We start from the raw sequence: 21,005 nt of genomic DNA, 5'->3' as shown, positions 1-21,005 counted from the left end.
GGCCGTTCTGCAAGCGCTGGCGCCCGCCCCTCCGCCCCCGGACCACCCGGCAGTGCCCTGCCCCACCTCGGAGGCCCGGTCCAGCCGTGCCCAACCCCCCAACGGCCACGCCCCACATTGGGGCAGAGGCAGCAGGTGATGCAGGAACGGCCCACCCCACCCCCTGCCGCGTGGCATTTTTGGCAGGCCACAGATGGGGAAGGGCCGCGGCCGGGGAGAAGGAAGCCCAAACGCCCCCGTCTGCCCGCCCCTACCAAGAGCCCCACCCGGGGAGCCCTCCGGTTGCAGTCCTGGCGGCGCTCAAAGCGGCCCTCCGCCCGGTCCCGCCAAGCGACAACACAGCGCCTGCCTCGTTTTGTTTCGTCGCCCAGAGTCCGGCTGTGGGCCGCCCCCCTGCTGCCCGGTGGCATTTTCTAGCAGGAGGGAAACCTGTCCAGAGCTTCTCTCTCTGTGTTACACACACAGAGAGACACACACGGGCATGGGGTTTCTGTGAGGGCAGGAAAGCCAAGGGATGCGGCCCATGTGGGGGACACCCTCCCCACGGGACCACCTGTGACCCAGTGGGAGGAGGAGGAATTCCACAAGGCGTCTTCAGGATACAGGGGGCCAGACCCACTGGGCCAAGGTTGTCCTGTGGGGCTGGCCAGCACACACACACAAACACACACCCTGTTTCCCCTGTATCCGGCAAGGGTGAAGGTGAAGAAGAAAAACATGAGTTGTTTCATTATACCACACTTTTCATTGCCTGAAGGAGTCTCAAAGGCATTGCCTTCCCTTCCTCTCCCCACAACAGACACCCTGTGATGTAACAACAGCGCAGGACTGTGAGTGGCCCAAGGCCACGCAGCTGGCTGCATGTGGGGGAGCAGGGAATCAAGCCCAACTCACCAGATCGGAAGCCGCTGCTCTTAACCAACACACCAAGCTGGCTCTGAAGAAGGAGACACAGCAGTGCTTGAGCCACAGAAAACAGGTGACCCTTTAATGCTCCTGCTGCCTGGTACACAGCATAGTAGGCAAGCCTGGGGGGGGGAGCTTGAAGGGGGGCGGGTGAGGTGCACAGGGGGCTGGCAGTAAGGCACAAAGGGTGCCACCACTGGGCTACAGCAGCAAGCAGGGAGGTTTTGCAGCCGGGAAATCCTCCACAACAGAAAGCAGGGGGGCAGGGGAGGGCTTGGCCAGGCCAGAGCAGAAGTGCCCTGTTTCCTTCTGCGTTGGGGGCCAGTGTCCAGTCTCCACCCCAGTGAACGGGAGGGGAGGAGATGGAAGAGGGAGGGGGCACTATTCCTTGGCGTAATGCCTCGACAGGTATACGTTTTTCCCATCGTATTCCGCGGTGGTCAGGCACTTGAGGAAGAAGTGCCCGAGGTCATGCTTGGAGATGACCCTGGAGCCCCCCGAAGTGTCCACGGTCACGGTGTAGTCCCCTGTGAGCGGCTGGTCCCCTGGGAAAGGAAAGAAGACAGGTTGGGGGGGGGCACACTGCGACCCGCCACGAACTCCGTGCACCAGGGGTGTGTCTGCTCTGCAGAAGGGGTTGTTTCGACTGCCAAATTCCAATCGATTGGTTCTTTTGGTGCCTCCAACTGGTCCAAAGTGCAGCTCCTTACAAGGACTCTGCAGAGGGCACGCACCCTGCCCCCCAACTGCATTTCTTGGCTTATTCTCTTCGTTCTTGTGCTGCCCTGACCCAAAGGCTCGGGGCGGCTAGCAACATAGATATCCAACAAAACAGATAATAAAAGGCTTAATTATTAAACTTAAGATTTGCATTTTAGAACCAGAGTGCTCGCCGCCTTCTCTTCCATGGGGGCTGGGGGCGTGAAGTGCTACAGGGCAGGCCAATAGATGCAGAGAAGGTGTTGTCTGTGTAGGCCAGCCAGCCTGTTGAAGTTATTCTGTGGGTCTCTCCCACAGGCCTGATGGAACAGCTCTGCGGAGCCGCCTTAAATCCCACAGGGCCCTGATCTTGGTCGGAAGAGTGTTCCACCAGGTGATGCCGGGGCGGAAGAAGCCTTGGCTCTGGTTGAAAACAATTTAAATCCCCTGGCCCTGAGGATCTTGAACACATTTTGTGTGTTCGATCTCAAATGTCTGTGGGGAGCATATGGGAGAAGGCACAAAGGTCCAGATTGAAGACCTAATCAGATTCAAGGTTCTGGTCAGGCCCTTAAAGGCCCTAAACCAGGGGTAATCAAACTGCGGCCCTCCAGAAGTCCATGGACTACAATTCCCATGCTGCAATTCCAATACAATTGGAATGCTGGCAGGGGCTCATGGGAGTTGTAGTCCATGGACATCTGGAGGGCCGCAGTTTGACTAACCCTGCCCTAAACGGTCTGTGGCCCTTGTACCTAGAATCATCTGTAACCACTCTGCAGGAGCGGCATTAATAAAACGCTAAGCTTCATCTGGCCATTTTGGTATGGGAGACAAAAATCCAAACTGAGCAGGACCAAGTTCAACGGGATTTCTCCTTGGCTGACCACTCGAAAGGAGAATGCCGGCCAGAAAGGGATGTCCACAATGTTAAGTTCCACATCTGGCCGCGAATGCAGACTCAACCTTGTGCAAATTGAAACAAATCCGTATATTATTATTTGCATGGATGTGAATCAATGCATTCTTATGTCGTTTCATAAACTACCTAGGTTGGGTTGCCAAATTCCAGGTGGTACCTGGACATCTCCCAGCAGTACCATTTATCTCCTGGTGACCAAGGTTGTTCTCCTGGAGAAAACGGCTACTTTAATGGTTGTGGGGGGGGGGGGGCTCTATGGTGTTATTCCCTGATAGCTCTTTCCAAACGTGCCCTTCCCAAGCTCTCCCCCCAACACCTGCAGGCGCTACCCCAACCCAGAGCTGGCAACCCTATTCGTAAGTCTGAAGTGCTGGTCAAGGACTGTCAACAAGGCAGCATAGCTGGAGAGAGAACAAAAGTACTGTTTTTTAATTACAGACCATTCTAATTTTAGCCCGCCTGTCTTACAGTCAGAGTTTCATGAAGAGTATCAAGATGTATCCTAATTCACCTAAAGCCAGTGTGGCGCCGTGGGTAATAGCGGTGGCCTCTAATCTGGAGAGCCAACTTTGATTCCCCACTCCTCCACAAGCATCTTGGGCCAATCAAAGCTGTCTTAGAGCTGTTCTTGCAGAGCAGTTCTATTATAGCTCTCTTAGCCCCGCCCCTCACGGTGTCTGCTGTGGGGAGAGGAAGGGGAAAGTATTTGTAAGCTGCTTTTGGACTCCTTAGGGTAGTGAAAAGTGGGGTATAAAAAACAGCTCTTCTTTTTCTTCTAGTAGTCATTGGGATGTGCTAGCTTTAGCTTCCAGTTAGTTTATTGGGAGGACAAGCAGACGTCTAAGCAAGAAGGATCCCCTGCTTGTTGCCAGCTACCGCCCTCTCTATCAGAAGGGTCTGGCTGGATGTTCTGTTGGCGGCTTTTGGTCGGAGAAGACTTTGTGGTGCCTGCCTGGGCTTCCCTCGTGGCATCACACTCTGCCTGTTCCCCTTTGACTTGGTTTGCCTTCAGCTTAGAGAACTGCATTCATTAGGAATTTAGTTACAATTTCAGAAATGTTAGGAGGGATGATTTTTATCACTTGCATTTATTCTGGATTCTCAGGGTTAGTTTGCAACTGTTGTATTTGCTAAGACCCTGCCTAACAAGATGTCTCAAGCAGAGTCGCCTGAAGCTCAATCCTTCAAAGTCGGAGGTCCTGTGGCTGGGTAGGAAGGGCCCATGCGAGGAAGTGCATCCACCCACCCTGGATGGTGTGCAGCTCTCTATGGCTCACTCCACCAAGAATCTGGGTGTGATTCTGGATGCTTCCCTCACCATGGAAGCTCAGGTCGCAAAGATAGCACAGCTGGCATTTTACCATCTCCACCAAGGCAAGCTACTATCCATCATTACGTGGCCCCAGAACACCTAGCCACAGTGATCCATGCGACGGTCACCTCTAGACTGGACTCCTGCAACTCACTGTATGCAGGCCTGCCCTTAGCCTTGACCTGGAAACTACAACTAGTCCAAAACGCAGCGGCCAGGGTCCTCACAGCAACACCATGGAGGGCTCACATTGGGCCCATTCTCTACCAAGTACAGTGGTTGCCAGTTGAATTCTGGATAAGGCTAAAGGTTCTGGTAATCACCTTGAAGGCCATGTGCGGTCAGGGCCCAGTGTACCTGTGGCACCGCCTCCCTGCCTGTCCCTCAAAGATGTTTACGCTCTGCCACCAGCAACCGGCTAATGATCCCTGGCCCTAAAGCATGTCTAGCCTCAACTAGCCCTCGTAGCCCCACCTGGTGGAATGCGGTCCCGGAGGAGATCAGGGCCCTGACGGAGCTAAAGTAATTCTGCAGGGCCTGCAAAAGGGAGCTTCTCCACCAGGCATTTGGCTGAGGCCAGGTGATCAGCAACATCTGCAGGACCTCTGCTCCCTCCCTCCCAACAATTCACCGATGCGTTCTGCTCTGGACCTGTCCGCAGCCTTATATTCTGTTACCTCTGTTTAATGTTTAATGCTATAGTTAATGTTATAGTTAATGTTAATGTTATAGTTATCTATACTATGAAAAGTTGAGTTCCATGTACTGTTTTCTGTGTTTTTATGTAAACCGGTCTGAACCTCAGGGGAGGGCGGGATATAAATACAATAAATAACTAAAAACAATTATTTCAAATGTTCCCTGCTCCGCTGGCAAGGATCTGCCCTCTGGCCAATAATATTTCTTTGTGCTGCCCAAGAGAAGTCTCCCTCGGGGGTCTGGCCTCAGCAGGCCTGGTGGGGAGACTAGCGAGGCCTTAAGTCTCCAAGGGATTTAAATCTCCAAGTCAGCCAGGGTCGATCACTAGACTGGTCAGGCACCGAATACTTGGCCAAGAGGCTGTCTTGATGCACATGGGTTCCAAAAGGGGCGGCGGCTGCCCTCCGTCCCTCCCACCCTTCATCTCCTTCCTTCCTTCCTTCCTTCCTTCCTTCCTTCCTTCCTTCCTTCCTTCCTTCCTTCCTTCCTTCCTTCCTTCCTTCCTTCCTTCCTTCCTTCCTTCCTTCCTTCCTTCCTTCCCTCCCTCCTTCCTTCCTTCCTTCCTTCCTTCCTTCCTTCCCTCCCTCCCTCCCTCCCTTCCTTCCGTGTAAGTGAAAGGCAGTTCCAGCCCCCAGCCCCCATACCCAAGAGCCACGAGCTAGACCTGCGATGTGGGGGGGCATCACGTAGACGCAGTCCAGCCCCGACTCCTTCAGGATCTGCTGCATTCGGATGTGGTCCTCAGTCAGCGGCCGCAGCTTGGCAGGGACCTTCTCCAAATCCCACATCAGGAACGCTGGGTCAGAAGAGCACAACCTCTGGTTATGGGTGCTGCCCTCCCAGTGCCCCCTTGCCGTGGGACAGGCCTCCCGGGGCGCCGGCTGGTGCTGCAATGTCCCCCCCCCCATATGGGACGTGACCATAGTGAACTGTGACAGAGGCCATGCCCTGGAACAACTGCTGTGCTTGGACTGTAGGGGGCTAAATTCAAATCCTGCGCCTTGGGAACGATTCTCTCTCATGGTCTGCAGAACAGAAACCTCAGCAACAACAGCTTCCCCCCTGATGAGCCACATTCAAAGTTGAAAATGCAGACAAATGCAGACATTTTAATGGATGCCTTAGGCTGATCCTGCCTTGAGCAGGGGGTGGGACTAGATGGCCTCCATGGGCCCTTCCCACTCTAGGATTCTAGGAGTCTAGTTCAGCAGGGGAATGGGCTGCTCAAGGGGGTGGGGAGCTCCCCCTCACTGGCCATCTTCAAGCAGTGGCTGGACAGATCCTTCTCCTGGATGCTTGAGGCTGATCCTGCCCTGAGCAAGGGGTGGGACTAGATGACCTTCATGGCCCTTCCCACTCTGGGATTCTAGGAGTCTAGTTCAGCCGTGGAAGGGGCTGCCTAAGGAGGTGGGGAGCTCCCCCTCACTGGCCGTCTTCAAGCAGCAGCTGGACAGATCCTTCTCCTGGATGCTTGAGGCTGATCCTGCCCTGAGCAAGGGGTGGGACTAGATGACCTTCATGGCCCTTCCCACTCTGGGATTCTAGGAGTCTAGTTCAGCCGTGGAAGGGGCTGCCTAAGGAGGTGGGGAGCTCCCCCTCACAGGCCGTCTTCAGGCAGCAGCTGGACAGATCCTTCTCCTGGATGCTTGAGGCTGATCCTGCACTGAGCAGGGGGTGGGACTAGATGGCCTGCATGGCCCCTTCCCACTCTGGGATTCTAGGAGTCTAGTTCAGCAGGGGAAGGGGCTGCCTAAGGAGGTGGGGAGCTCCCCCTCACTGGCCGTCTTCAAGCAGCGGCTGGACAGATCCTTCTCCTGGATGCTTGAGGCTGATCCTGCACTGAGCAGGGGGTGGACTAGATGGCCTGCATGGCCCCTTCCCACTCTAGGATTCTAGGAGTCTAGTTCAGCAGGGGAAGGGGCTGCCTAAGGAGGTGGGGAGCTCCCCCCACTGGCCGTCTTCAAGCAGCGGCTGGACAGATCCTTCTCCTGGATTATTGAGGCTGATCCTGCACTGAGCAGGGGGTGGGACTAGAGGGCCTGGATGGCCCCTTCCCACTCTAGGATTCTAGGAGTCTAGTTCAGCAGTGGATTGGGCTGCCTCAGGAGGTGGGGAGCTCCCTTCACTGGCCGTCTTCAAGCAGCGGCTGGACAGCGACTTCTGGATGCTTGAGGCTGACCCTGCACTGAGCAGGGGGTGGGACTAGATGGCCTGCATGATCCCTTCCCCCTCTAGGATTCTAGGAGTCTAGTTCAGCCGTGGAAGGGGCTGCCTAAGGAGGTGGGGAGCTCCCCCTCACTGGCCGTCTTCAAGCAGCGGCTGGACAGCGACTTCTGGCTGCTTGAGGCTGATCCTGCATTGAGCAGGGGGTTGGACTAGATGGCCTCCATGGCCCTGGCCAACTCTGTGGTCCTATGCTTCTCAGTCCAGTGTGCTTTGGCTCCACCCAGGGTTCAGGTGCCGCAGCACGTGGGAAGGGGCTGGTCCCAAGGGAATGGGGCTGGCAAGACCCCAAGGACTCCCCAGGGGCAGTGGGAGCTCACCTGAGAGACAAACCACCACCTTGCGGATCCGGTGGGCCTTCATGGCTTCCACAATATTCCGGGTGCCTTCGGACATCATGGTGGTAGGACCTGGTGAGCAATGAACAGAAAGGGGAGGGTCAGGAAAGTCCGGGGGAAGGGGGTGGGGGGCCAGGGGAGACTCCGCCTCGCGTACTCAGGTCGTTGCGGGTGCCCAGGATGATGATCACAGCCTCTTGGCCCCTCACGGCCCGGCCCACGTCCTCCGGGTTCAGGACGTCTCCCACGATGACATGTGCGGGCTGCAGCTCTGGGGGGAGGCGGCCGGGGTCTCGCACCAGCACCGTCACCTGGTAGCCTGGGGAGAGGGAGAGGGGCAGGGCGGTCAGCATGGCGGTTCGCGAGCCAGACCCACGGACAAATCCCTGCTCTGCAATGCACCCCCACGGGGTGGTCTTGAGCCAGTCACACACCCTCAGCCTAACCCTGCCTTGTAGGGATGTTGTGAAGATAAACCAGAGGTGAGGAGAGCAAGGAGATGAGTCCCTACTGGGGAGGAAGGTGAGGGGTGAGGGAAGAAAATAAGAGAAGAGGGAGCCTGACTTCACCCGACTCCAGAAGCCAAGCGGGATGTGGATGGGAAACCCCCCCCCCGCGAAGTCCTGGGCCGCCATGCAGAGAGGCTGCCAGGGGCAAACCCCTCTGAACACCCCTTCCCTCGACACCGCACAGGGTCCCCGCAGGTCAGCCCTGACACAAGGCCAAACCGAAAATGTCACAAACGGGAGGAGGCTCCCTGCGGACGGAAAGCGGGGGGTTAAAGCAGACTGGCTGGGCAGAGGCCGCAGGGTTCTCCATGTCTACTGAGGCTCAGGCCTCGGCTGAAGCCTGTGGGGTGGGGGAGTCGGGGGGAGGCTTGGGACCCCCGCCATGATGCCTCCTGCCCAGGAACACCCAGGGCCCCACTGCTGCAGCCTCGGCTCCTCAGGTCCCAAGGAGAGGAGGCTCTTTCTCTGCCTGGCTTGGTTGGAATCCAGATCCCGGAGAGGCCAGAAACGGAACCCGGGTCTTTGTGGGCACAAAACAGGGGTTGGCCTGCTGAGAGAACCGGTTCCGCTTTCGGCCCGGCCTCTATTTGCCAGCGGCTGCTGAAAAGGCCTCGGAGGATTCGGCCTCCCTGAGGGGCGCCTCCCAGGCCCCTTCTGTGGCAAGGCCGGGGAAAGGGGGTGGCGAACGGCAGGGGGGCCGTGGGGTGCCCCCCCCAGCCACGACCGCATCCCTGGCGGGCCCCTCAGGGCCAATGGTGCCGAAGCAGGGCAGGGTGCGGTTCCGAATCGCCCGCGGCAGAGCCTGCCGCCCGGGGCCGATAAGGGCGCGCCTCTTTATCGGCGCCCGCCAGCCCTCCCGCCGACCCTCCCCGACGCGGCCTGGCGAAAGCCGCGAGCTTGGCCGGGAGCTCCCGCTCAGCCTCCCGGCCGGCCGCCTCTTAGCCACGTGCGCCGCAGACGGAGTCCCTGCCTGCCTCGGGGTGGGGGGCTCCTGGCCGCGAGCCCCTTCCGCACTTCCTCCCCCCGGCGGCCCCCAAAAGCCCCTTGGCCCCGGCCTCTCCCGCCGCCCCTTACCGGCCTCGAGGGCCTGCGCCAGGGTGGCCGAGCCGGTCATGCCGGTGGCCCCGAAGATAGCGATGCGCCTGCAGGAGGGGGCTGCCATGCCGGCCGCGCTGGGCTGCGCTGGGCTCTCTGTCTCCGTCTCCGTCGCCGCCTCCGCCGCTAGCTGCCTCGGCCCAGCGCCGCACTCCGCCCGGAGCTCCTCCCGCGGGGGCTGGCCAGGGGGAGGCGCCGCGATCCTCCGCGCCCTGCCCGGCCAGTCCCCGCCGAGCGGGAAGGGAAGGAAGGGAGGGGAAGGCGGGCGGCCCGCAAGAAGGAGCATCCCTGCCTGGCCGCGGGGAGAGCTTGGCCCGCAGCCCTCGGGGAGGCAGCCGCGCCGGGGAGGGGGGGAGGGAGGGAAGGGAGGGGGGCGTCCGTCGGGGTCCGGCGCGGGGCGGGGCGGGGCGGCGCGGATTGGCTGCCGGGCCGGGCCGGGCGGCGGTGATGCTGCCGAGGAGTCGGGCTGCTCGTGCCCGCCGCCGGAGCCAGGGGCGCGGGAGGCTGCAGGCGCCCGGGCAGGGCGCGGCTTCGCTGGGCGCCGGTGAGTGCGGGGCCGGCAGGAGGCTGCGGAGGAGGCGGAGGAGGCGGCGGGCCCAGCGGGGAGACGGACCTCCGCAGCGCCGCGGCGCTCGCCCGGGGCGGGGGGGGGGTCTCTGCGGGGCAGACGGGGCGCCTTCGGGCCTGGCCCTGGGCGGAGGGCTCTCGGGGGAGGGGGAAGGGGGGGCTGGCTCCCGGACGACCCGGGCTCCCCTCCAGGCTTCGCTCCGCCCGCCCTGCCCATTGTCCCCCCGCCGCGCCGGAATGGATGGGTCGTCGGAGGGCGAGCAGACCGCGAGTGGGGGCCTGTCCCGGGGAGACTCCTGCCGCCCCCCGCCCCGCCTTTCCCGCCCTGCCGCGGCCTCGGGGACATCTCGCGCGGGGCGGGGGGGGGGGCTGCTGGGAGACCTTGGCAGGCGGTGCGGAGACCCCGGGAGGGCAGCCCGTGAGCTCCTCCGGCTGCGGAAGGCCCGGGGATTGGGTCGGGGTCGTCCCAGGAGCCTCTGCAGGGGGATGGGACGGGGGGGCAGGGGAGGCGCCTTCAGGAAGTCCTCCCCCCCCGCCGTCCTCAAGGCCTCTTGAGAAGCCGCCTGCCTCGGAAGCATGAGATTTGAGGGGCTCCTTTCCATTCAGGATTCCGTGGGGTGCATTGACGGCTTGGAGCTGCTTCATGCTGGATCCCTCCCCCAGGGTCCGTCAAGGTCAGTCCGTCCGTCCAGCCAGGCGGGCAGCTGCTCATGGCCTTTCACGTCTCTTCCCGCCTCATCCTTTTGGCTGGCCGTGCTGCCGGGCCTTGAACCTGGGACCACCAGCATGCTGAGCAGAGCCTCTGGCTCTGAACCTCGGCCCCTCCCTGTGCAAGTGCCATATTCATTGATTTGATGGATTTCTTCCCAGGGGAACCCCAAGGGGCTTTCTCTTCTCACAACAAGCCCCTGAGGTAGGCCAGACTGAAAGTGTGACACCTTGTGAGCTTTGTTGTCCCCCAGATTGCAGTTGTTTTTGCATCAGTAAGATATGCGGAGTGCTTCCCGGGCAGATGCTCTGCTGAGAAATGCCTAGAGAGCCCAAAGGGAGGTCGGCAGCTTTACCAGCACACTGTCCCACATCCTCACAGGACTGGCTGAACACTGTGGTGAATAGCCCCCCCCCTTCAAATCTCCCCTCTGCCCTGAACTTCACAGGAGGCCTCGGACAAGTCCTGTGCTGTCTCTCAGCTGCACTCCCTGGCCTCAAAAAAGGGACATAATGCTGTCCTACCATGCAGGGGTGTTGAAAGGACTGCTGAGGTCATCGGTGCCAAGGACTTTGAGATCATTGAGATCTGGGGGAGGGGTAGCTTCTCCCCTACAGTTTAGGAACCCAAAGCTTGAGCTGGAAAAATGATTTTTAAAAATTTCACAAATATTTATAAAAATAAAGTGCACTAATTCAACATATCAAAAACATGGTCATCATAATTTAAAAGCAACCCATTTCTAACGGCACATGAAACAGACCAACAGAATGGACCACGTGCGTTTTGACCCAAGGGGTTCTTCTTCAGTGGTCAAATAATTGTGAGGATTTGTGTGAAGACTCATGTATAAAATCAAAAAGCTTCCTGGGTGGCCAGGAAAAATCCTGAAAAAATAAATGTTCAAAACATGCTAGAATGAGCATATATTTAAAAACGTCTGATGAAATATTTTTATTTTATATATTTAATTTGTATAAACATGGCAGTAACTTACTGTTACATGCTGCTCCAGCTAGTCTTTTGAAGGTATCTGATTTGGAGCTCAACTTCTAAAATTTGTACTTCTTGCCACCTCTCTATAAATTCAATGGAGGTTAAATTATACAATTCAGAAAACAAAATGCCCATATATTTCAATAAGAATATCTCCATATATATCTCCAGCTCTGAATCAGGAATGCATTTCCATCTGTGTCAGAAAAAGCTTTGTCACTGCAAGGGGGGGGCATTCCCCAACAGCTCAGCCCCCCCAGTAACTGACTGTCTGGGACAGCTGCAAGGAGGGACCCACGTTCACCTCCTGGTTGGAGATGAGCCAGTGGCCTCAGTGAATTGGAGATCTCAGTGGCCTGCCTGGCGGGAATGTTGTGCGGAAGGATGGCAGCTGCAGGCCACCTCTGGGCCCAGCTGCCAAACTCAGAAGCATCCCAGTCAGCTGGCAAGGGGGCCTGTACTTGGATCCTGCTGGGGAGAGTCTCCCAGGAAGGACGTTGGCTGCCCAAGGAAGACAGCCCTTTCCTTTCGGATGCAGTCTGGGAGGGGCAGGCCCTGGCTCTGGATTGCCCAGGGGAGGCACAACGCCCTGCTGCACCACTGGAGGGGCTCCCTGCCACCTGCCCAGAAGGAAAGGGCACCATGCAGAGCGATCAGAGCTCTCCCCATGGGCAGCTGTGGATCCCAGGGTGGTGCCATCTCTCTCCAGGAGAGTGTGAATGCATGCGTGCATGCATGAGGGAGAGAGAGGTGTCGTCAGGCAGGACTTGAGCTGTAGGTTGCAACCTGAGTGGCAGAGGCAGGCATGTCCCTCAATGGTCCATTCCCTTGGCCTGTCTCCTGGGGTGGGGTGGGCTGCATTGATCCAGGAGGAAGAAAGACCAGACCAACCAGTTCTGCCTCAGTTCAGAGAGGGATTGGGTGACACTGGGATAGTTGTCTCTGCAGAAGCAATGTGATGCCTTCTGCCTGCCCCGCTTGCCCTCTTCCAGCGTGGCTTGCTAACCTCTCCTCTGAGCGTGGCGAGGCTCTTGGTGCTGCGTGGTCGGCCTGCCTGGAAGAATGCGCTGCCAGGCGAGGCTTGCCCCAGTTTTCTGGTGGATCATGCCCATGGAGCCTCTGAGGCAAAGAGAAGCCAGAAGTTGCCTTTTCCCGCAAGGAGAGCCATTCCCTGGGGTTTTGCAGGAGGGCCTGGGGAGCATTTGCCTGGTTCAGTCCTGCCCTCCCCTTCTTGGGCACTCCTGTTTGACAGGGTGCTGCCTCTCCACCGGAGCACGAAGGCCCCTGTGTCTGGCGGGACTCCAGAAGCCTGTGCTCTTCACCCAAGCTCTGGCTGTTGGTGTTCAGTGCTGAAGCTGGTCTCTCTGGACATGCTCAGAGGTCACTTCTCAAGTGGCTCCTATAGCAGCAGAGCTAAAAGTCCGGCCTGGATTTCTGTGGTTCCACTTGTCTCCCGGCTGCAAACTGGCAAGGTGACTGCAGCCAAGGCTGCCTCCTCCAAGTCAGTGGCCACCCTTCCATGGCTCCTGCGTTACATGTGAGGCCTTCTGAATACTGTAGGCTGACAGGAGGGGCTGTGGCTCACTAGAAGAGGAATGGGAGAGGAATGGGAAGGCGACTGTAAGCCGCTTTGAGCCTCCTTCGGGTAGGGAAAAGCGGCATATAAGAACCAACTCTTCTTCAACTCTTCTAGAAGCGCCTCTGCTTGGGAGGCAGAAGGTCTCAGGTTCAGTCACCGGCAGCATCTCCAGCCAAAGGACCAGGCAGTATTTGATGGGAAAGACCTTGACCTGAGACCCTGGCTCAGCGGCAGAGCCTCTGCTTGGCAAGCAGAAGGTCCCAGGTTCAATCTCTGGCAGCATCTCCAGTTAAAAGGACCAGGCAGAAGGGGGATGGGAAAGACCTTGGCCTGAGACCCTGGCTGAGTGGCAGAGCCTCTGCTTGGCCTGCAGAAGGTCCCAGGTTCAATCCCCAGCACCTCCAGTTAAAAGGACCAGGCAGAAGGGGGATGGGAAAGACCTTGGCCTGACATCCTGCCTCAGTGGCAGAGCCTCTGCTTGGCCTGCAGAAGGTCCCAGGTTCAATCCCCAGCACCTCCAGTTAAAAGGACCAGGCAGAAGGGGGATGGGAAAGACCTTGGCCTGAGATCCTGGCTCAGTGGCAGAGCCTCTGCTTGGCCTGCAGAAGGTCCCAGGTTCAATCCCCAGCACCTCCAGTTAAAAGGACCAGGCAGAAGGGGGATGGGAAAGACCTTGGCCTGACATCCTGGCTCAGTGGCAGAGCCTCTTCTTGGCCTGCAGAAGGTCCCAGGTTCAATCCCAGACATCTCCAGTGAAAAGGACCAGGCAGAAGGGGGATGGGAAAGACCTTGGCCTGAGATCCTGGCTCAGTGGCAGAGCCTCTGCTTAGCAGGCAGGCAGGTCCCCGGTTCTGTCCCTGGCAGCATCTCCAGTCCAAAGGACCAGGCAGTATTTGATGGGGAAGACCCTGGAGAGCGGCTGCCAGCCAAGACAAGCAACACTGACCTTGATCGGCCAAAAGCCAGGCTCAGTCTAAGGCAGCTTTGTGTGCATTCATGCCTGTGCTCCTGGTTTGAAGTGTTGTTTCCCAAGCACTGGATTAATTCATGCTGTGCTTTCTCAACCCCAGAGCCCAGCAGGCAGGTGGGGACCCTTTGCTGAAAACCCTCCTTTGAAGGGCAGATGGCAAACGTGACTCCAGCAAAACTGGACAACATGGAGGTGCAGCCACAGAACAACAACCCACGGTGGGAGACCACGGACCATCCCCATCGTCCCTGGGATGAGGCCACGGCCACGGCCACGGCCAAGCTCTTTGAATGCTCACGAATTAAGGCATTGGCAGGTATGTCAGGAGCATCTTTGTGTGTGTGTGTGTGGGGGGGGTCACTGCCCCACATGGACCTCTGTCCCACATGCATCTATCCAGTACCCTCTTGAAGCGGCAGCAGGGAATGGCTCTTGGGGGGAAGAAGGACTTCCTTTCCTCTGTTCCAAGCCTCCTGCGCATCCACTTCCAGGCATGGCCATGAGTTTTTATATGGTGAGAAAGGAAGAAGAGGACTTCTTTCTCTGCCTTCTCTCTCCCGTGCATAATTCGGTCAACCTCTCTCCTGTCACCCCTCAGCCCTCATTTCTCCAAGCCAAAGAGCCCTCCCCTCTTCCCCCTACTTCACAGGGAGGGGCCTCCATCCCCTTGATGCCTTCCGTTGCCTCCCTTTTGCCCCCTTCCCAAACACAGGATGTCTTTTGTGAGGAGCAGTGACCAGAACTGTACCCAGTCTCCCAAGTGAGGCTGCAACATTGATTTTTTCAGGCACCTCTTGAGGATATCGTAATCCTTCAATCCTCCAAACCAGGCCCAGCAGAGGTCTTGGATGAGAGGCTCCTAGGCCAGATGACAAAGGTCTCAGGCCTTCTCATGGGAGGTTTCAGCTACCCAGATATTTATTGCCTTCCTCCTTAGATTTTTCCACTGCCCTCCCATGTGGCTCAGGGCGGTTTACATACAACCAAGGTTGCGGGGTAGCACATGAATGGTCTAAACATAGTCAGAGATAACGTCAACAATAATAACAGGAACAGCAACTTAGATAACCCCCCCCCCCCAGAGAGGTCAGGCTGGTTCAAGTCATGGAGGGGGTGTCTAAGGGGGGACCTGTGGACGTTATTGGGTTGGTTGGTCTCAGGCAAATGCCTGGTGGAGGAGCTCCCTTTTGCAGGCCCTGAGGAATTGTGGGAGTTCAGGTAGGCCCTGATCTCTTCTGGGAGCTCGTTCCACCAGGTGGGGGCCAGGACGGAAAAACTATAGAAGAAAAACTATGTAGTGAAGTTAATATTAGTAGACCCCCTACAAATTTGAAGAGCCTCTTGTGGCGCAGAGTGGTAAGGCAGCAGACATGCAGTCTGAAAGCTTTGCCCATGAGGTTGGGAGTTCGATCCCAGCAGCCGGCTCAAGGTTGACTCAGCCTTCCATCCTTCCGAGGTCGGTAAAATGAGTTCCCAGCTTGCTTGCTGGGGGGTAAACGGTAATGACTGGAGAAGGCACTGGCAAACCACACCGTATTGAGTCTGCCATGAAAACGCTGGAGGGCGTCACCCCAGGGGTCAGACATGACCCAGTGCTTACACAAGGGATACCTTTACCTTTTACAAATTTGAATTTATGAGACCAGTTTGGGTCTCATAAAAAACATTATTAGAGGATTGAGATTACAATATTGAGATTTAGAATTCACTGATGAAGAAATCGAAAACGGGCATATACCTGGGAATACGTTTTTGAATATTGTGAATTTGGTTTGAACATTAAATCTCTTCGCCATCGCTAGCTTGAGACTTTTTCCTTCTACTGCATCATGGCCTTCACCTGTTGTAGGGTTTCTATGGATGCTATTATTGTTAGGTGGATTGAGATAGCAGCCAGAAGGTGCTCGTAAAGAGTTCGTCATCTTCTTGAGGAGGAGGGATGAGTGGGGTGCCTCAGGGGTCTGTCCAGGGCCCTTAGTTGTTCAACATATTCTGAAATTATTTGAATACTAAACTTATTTATTAGATTTTTATCCTGCCACTCTCCAGAGACTTGTGGCAGGGTACAATATGACCCCCCCATAAAACATGATAAAACCCCGTCACATAACAGAACAGCAGAACATAGTTTTAAAAAGGATAAAACAAGATTGGAGATATAATCCCTCCCCCCCTCCCTGCAGCCGCCCACCCCTCAGGGTGGGATACACTAGATGTTACCGCATAGCCTGAGGAGGGTCCCCCATTGTTCCTGGCTCTGACCCCAGCCAGAGACCTGGCAGAAGAGCTCTGTTTTGCAGGCCATGTGGAACTCGGATAAGGCCCTCAGCTCTCCTGAGATCTCCTTCCACCAGGAACAAAATTGAGTTATGACTCAAGATCTCTGTCCTGTCAGTTACCGCCAGTGCAGACCCCATCAACGTGCAGTTGGGATTTCTGGCTCCAACGCGTAGACTTTTTACTTGCTCGCATTGACCCTCTTGCCACATTGATGCCCCCTTGCCCAGCCTCGACAGGTCCCTCTGGAGCGCCTCATGATCCTCCCTGGTTCTCACTGACCAGATCAACTTAGCATCATCTGCTAATTAACCAGCTTCTAAGCCACAAGGGGACAGCTGCGTTTCCTTAGCTGAGTTTCCTTTGATGAGGACCTTTATCTGAAGCTTTCTGTCACCCTTGTCCACATGCTTGTTCACCCCTTCAAAGAACTCTGACACACGAGTGAGACGAGGTCTCCCTTTACAGAATCCATGCTGATTCTTCCTCTATGGTTTTTGTTCATCAGTGTGCCTACTCATTCTGCCTTTAATTCCACCAGTTTACCCAGTACTGGTGTTAGACTGACCAGCCAGTAATTTCTGGAACCTTTTTCATAAAGAGATGGGTTGCGTTGGTTGCCTTCCAGTCCTCACGAATGGTGGCAGATTTCAGGGAGAGAGGGCGTGTTTTTGTTGCTGGCGGCAGGGGGACACTCCCTGGTCACAACCCCTCTGCAGAAGGGTTGAGGGAGGGAGGAAAAGGGGAGGGGCCTGGGGAGCAAAAGGCTGACTGGGGTGAATCCCACCAGATGAGCGGGAGGCCGTGCAGAAGAAGACCTTCACCAAGTGGGTGAATTCGCACCTGGCTCTTGTCTCCTGCCGGATCAGTGACCTCTACACAGACCTGCGGGATGGCTGCATGCTGACGAAGCTCCTGGAGGTGCTGTCTGGGGAGCAGCTGGTAAGGGGGGGGGGCTTGCTGGTCTCCAGTGGGCGGGGCTTCCCTCTCAAAGAGAGGTTTTGCAAATGGGGCTCTGGTGCTGAGCTGCAGGGGTGATGCTGGGGGTGGATGCAGCAGGTGTTTGGGGGGCAGTGCACCCTGCAGTCTGCCCAGGGCTTGCCTTCCCACGCCCCCTTTCCACCCTGCCTCCTTTGAAGCCCAAACCAACCCGAGGCCGGATGAGAATCCACTCCCTGGAGAATGTGGACAAGGCCCTGCAGTTCCTGAAGGAGCAGAGGGTCCACCTGGAGAATGTGGGCTCCCATGACATTGTGGACGGGAACCAACGGCTGACTCTGGGCCTCATCTGGACCATCATTCTCCGATTCCAGGTGAGGCTGCTGGGCTGGGAGGGCCCAGAGTTAATGCCACCCAATGTCTACTGCAGTGTTTATGTGCGGTGGGGGAGGGGATGGGTGGGGTTGGGGCCAGTTCTGTGCCCCTCACTGAGCTCACGAAGCCCCCTCTCCTTGGGGATCTGGGGTGGGTGCCTCAGGGGCCAGCCTCCCTGCCTTCCGGGGTTCAGCTAAGGCGGCTCAGCTTGTGGGGCTCACTGGCCTTTCCCACAGCACTTCTCTGCTGGAAGGAAATGCCAGGCTTCATTTCCAGGGAGGTTGGGGAAGGGGGGCACAGAGCTAGAGGCAAAACTCCGCTTTCGGGAATCCCTCCAGTGAGAGCTGGATGCAGAGTGGCACAGCCGGCCCCAGAGCACCCCGACCCTTTGTGTGGCACCGGGCAAAGTGGAAAAGGGGTAGACAGAAGGAACCTTCCTGAGGAGGGGGCTGTGAGGAGAAGGGGAGTGGGACCAGGGACTCTTTGCATGTCCTGTGGGGGACTGATCCAACTCTCCCCACGGCCCCCTCCCAGATCCAGGTGATCAAGATTGAGACCGAAGACAACCGGGAGACCCGCTCTGCCAAGGACGCTCTGCTCCTCTGGTGCCAAATGAAGACTGCTGGGTGAGTGTCGGGATGGAGGGCGGATCTGGTGTGTTGGTGGAGCATGAATGTGCAAAGGGATGCAGCACAGGTGGCTTAAAACTAGTTCTGTTGAGGAGAGGAAGAAACTTTGTAAGAGAGGAAAGAGAGAGTACTAGCGGTCTGACTAACCGTCTTCTGAAGGGCAGGAAGTAGCTGAGCCAATCTGTAAACAAGAGAAGAATATTTGAACAATACCCAGAAGGTTCCAATCTAAAGATGCTAACCACGCATCTCCAATGCCCCAGGCAGGATATTCTTCTTATTCTGTTTTATCAGGCACACTTCAGATCTACTCTAGTCTAACATGGCAGTCAACAAATGCCACCTGAGAACCATTGCCCAGATCCCTGCTCTTAATACCTTCAGCCAAGCTCTTTCTCAGCTCCCTTTCCAGGAACGCAGGGAGGGGGGCACATCCTAGCCTTTGGTGGATGGGCAGTTTGTAGGGGGGGGGGAATTCTTAATGCCCAGCATGCTGGCAACAGACTTGCCCACCACTGCTTTGCTGATCTGTTCTGCATCTTGCCATCCCACCAGGTACCCGGAGGTCAACATCCAGAACTTTACCACCAGCTGGAGGGACGGACTGGCATTCAATGCTCTCATCCACAAGCACAGGTGAGTGCTGGATCCCTCCCACGTACTGGACAGCAGTGGACGTGGCTGGTGTAAAATATGTGGGTTCGTAGGCAGAACGCCAGCCTACTGGGCAAACAATCAGCTCTTTATTGGCGATTTCAGCAGGGAGTACATGCTGTAGCAGGCGACCACATCAGAAACCCCTAACCATCCCACAGCATTGCCTTTCCATACTCCTGCTCAAAGTTTAAATATCTAAGGGACAAAGACAGACAGAAGTCACAGACTCACATTTTAAAAAGAACTAAAAGCAAGCTGGTAAAAGTGTGATTCCTGGACCCACACCAAAAGGTATCAGAGCAATCATGTACAACAGCAAGGGTGATGGAAGGGAGGAGTAGGCCTGACGGTCTGGGGAAGGAATGGTGGGTTTCCCTGTCCTCAGGCATATGGTTCCGGCGAGAATGTCCCACTCTCTGCTTGTACAGCTTTCACAAAGAATCCGCCAATGCATTCAGCATGGTTGTCTCTGTGAGAATCTTCAGTTGCTCAGACAAGCAAACCCTTGACTTGGTGCAAAAGGTTTCATTTATTCAGAGCAAGAAGGCTAACATCAAACAGTCACAACAACCAGAGAGTCACAACCCAAGGTTTCCTTCTGGAGGGGAATGGAGATGGGTGGGGAAGAGGCAATAAAACAAGGCAATAAACCATGGCCAAAATGCCAATTGCACTAACAGATCACAAAGCTACTATTAGTTGTGGCGGAAGAAGCATAGCATTCTGACATTCCTCTGCTTCAAAATCACCCCCTCCCCCCCCGCTACAACAGACATTAGGAAAGGCTTCCCGGGGTAGGCAGAGTGAAAGTCCCAGGGCCATTTCGCACGGCTTCAAAATAGCACAATGGTTGCTAATTGAAAACGCTACTAATTTGGAATAACCCACGACGTCGTAGACAATCTGCAACACTCCTGAAACCAACCCGCAAAAAGCGCTTCGTTGTAGCGCTTTCAGGGGAATCCCAAAAAGTGGATTCACCCTCCGGAAAGCGATACACTCCTGCAACCAATCTGCAACAATAGCGATAAAGACCTGTGCGTTAACATTGTTGCGGTTTCTTCAAAGTCCCTCCTCCTGAGCCTGTCCTCCAAACTTCCGGCGAAGCGATCGCCATTTTTTTTTCCCCGAGCGAGTGGAGATCAACGCACCGGCGAGCCTCCGTTTAGCCAGTGAGGCTTCCCAGGCTGCAGTCCCTCCTCAGAGCTGTTTACAGTCACTAAGCACAAGAAGCCCGCAGAAGCCCGTTTGCTGATGTATTTTCCCTTTATTTTTCACACTGTTTCGGCTGAAAATCGCGCCCGTGAGGGGGGGGGGATTTTTTTCCCCACTCGGAGGCAGCGTGGCCACGATCAAATGACAGCTCAAACAGAGGCTTCCCGGCTTCAGTCCCTCCCCTTCAGTCACTAAGCACACACATTTCACACATTCCATTCAGCCGAAAATCGGGCCCGTGAGAGGGGGGGGGGATTTTTTTTTTTCACTCTGAGGCAGCGTGTTAACGATCAAACGATCAAAAGACAGCTCAAACACCCCAGGCAGCTGGATGGGTCTCTCCGTTGCAACGAATCTACCCAGATTCGTTACAATGGGTCTGTTTTTTTTTTTTAAAAAAACCTTCCTTAAAGGGAAAGGGGCTGTTTGGGAGCATGCTAACGGCTGCCCATTGGCTGCTTGACGGCCAGGGGCGGGACGAGCTTGGCAATAGCGCTTCCTTTCTAGCGATTTCTGCCGAGACCGGAAGCCTGTGGGAAACGCTAAAAAACGCAACTGATTCCACTACAAAGGCAGGTATGCATAACGACGAATTCCACTATTTTAAATGGCGATTTTTCATTCAGTGACCAATTTGCAACAAAGATCCCCGTGCAAAAAGGCCCCCAGACTAGCCTGAGCGCCCAAACATGGGTGGCTTCCACCCATTCCCAATCCCCAGTGGGGAATTCCTTCCAGTCCACAAGGTACTGGAGTTTACACCAATGCACCCTGGCGTCCAAGATTTTGTTGACTTCGTAGTGGGTGTGTTGATCTATGTACAGGGATTGGAGCATCAGGGGTGGAAGGCCATTTGTCCAGTTCAGGAGCACGTAGTAATGAAACACAGGATGGACATTTTTATTTTATCTTAGGAAGAGAAAGTTCCTCAGTGATCTCATTAATAAGACGAGAGATGAGGAAGGACCCCACAAACCAAGGCCCCAATTTGCAGGAGGGCTGCTGGCTGCAGAGGTGCTTGGTGGACAAGTACACCAGTCACCCGATTTCCATGGGGACTCCAGTGCTGTGGTGAGCCCAAGGTCACCCAGCTGGCTGCATGTGGGGGAGCGCAGAATCGAACCCGGCATGCCAGATTAGAAGTCCGCACTCCTAACCACTCCTTTTATTTTTACCCAAAGATGCTTAGCTGAACTCTCATGCTAAAACATTTTCTCATATACATTCTTAACATATAGTTCTACTCTGCCGCCCTTCTTTATTTGTCCATCCGTTTTAAATTAGCTGCACTCCAGTTGTGAGTGTTATCCCCTGGTCCCCTTTGTTCATTAGGACTTCTAGTTCATCCTGCTTGTTTCCCATACTCTGTGCATTAGGAACATCATAATC

General features: G+C 56.0%; 2 protein-coding genes across 2 annotated transcripts in view; one reads left to right on the top strand and one right to left on the bottom strand.

The window, feature by feature from the left end:
- Positions 1-967: 967 nt before the first annotated feature.
- On the bottom strand, positions 968-9,000 carry BLVRB (biliverdin reductase B). The gene is made up of 5 exons (XM_077318735.1): positions 8,683-9,000; positions 7,257-7,418; positions 7,082-7,171; positions 5,203-5,334; positions 968-1,451 (listed from the first exon to the last, which is right to left on the bottom strand). Exons 1-5 carry the CDS (start codon positions 8,987-8,989, stop codon positions 1,288-1,290), a joined length of 855 nt encoding a protein of 284 aa, XP_077174850.1. The 5' UTR covers positions 8,990-9,000; the 3' UTR covers positions 968-1,287.
- A 106-nt stretch (positions 9,001-9,106) lies between these two features.
- The window catches only part of SPTBN4 (spectrin beta, non-erythrocytic 4), a 79,315-nt gene continuing 67,416 nt past the window's right edge, over positions 9,107-21,005 (top strand). The window contains exons 1-6 of the mRNA XM_077318725.1: positions 9,107-9,247; positions 13,625-13,840; positions 16,592-16,743; positions 16,941-17,114; positions 17,650-17,741; positions 18,300-18,380. Coding sequence (XP_077174840.1) covers positions 13,678-13,840; positions 16,592-16,743; positions 16,941-17,114; positions 17,650-17,741; positions 18,300-18,380 — 662 coding nt within the window. The 5' untranslated portion in view covers positions 9,107-9,247; positions 13,625-13,677. The remainder of the gene's footprint in view (positions 9,248-13,624; positions 13,841-16,591; positions 16,744-16,940; positions 17,115-17,649; positions 17,742-18,299; positions 18,381-21,005) is intronic.

The sequence above is a fragment of the Paroedura picta genome, unplaced genomic scaffold (genome assembly GCF_049243985.1).
Source record: "Paroedura picta isolate Pp20150507F unplaced genomic scaffold, Ppicta_v3.0 Ppicta_v3_sca21, whole genome shotgun sequence".
Lineage (NCBI taxonomy): Eukaryota > Metazoa > Chordata > Lepidosauria > Squamata > Gekkonidae > Paroedura > Paroedura picta.
This window is presented reverse-complemented; position numbering and strand designations above follow the sequence as displayed.

Bases quoted from the DNA above. Each gene is read 5' to 3' on its own strand.
- BLVRB (XM_077318735.1), bottom strand. From the start codon at position 8,989: ATGCTCCTTCTTGCGGGCCGCCCGCCTTCCCCTCCCTTCCTTCCCTTC. The intron at 7,172-7,256 runs GTACGCGAGGCG...ATTGCTCACCAG, and splicing joins GGGCACCCGCAACGACCTGA to GTCCTACCACCATGATGTCC. The intron at 1,452-5,202 runs GTCTAGCTCGTG...TTCCTTTCCCAG, and splicing joins GATGCCCCCCCACATCGCAG to GGGACCAGCCGCTCACAGGG.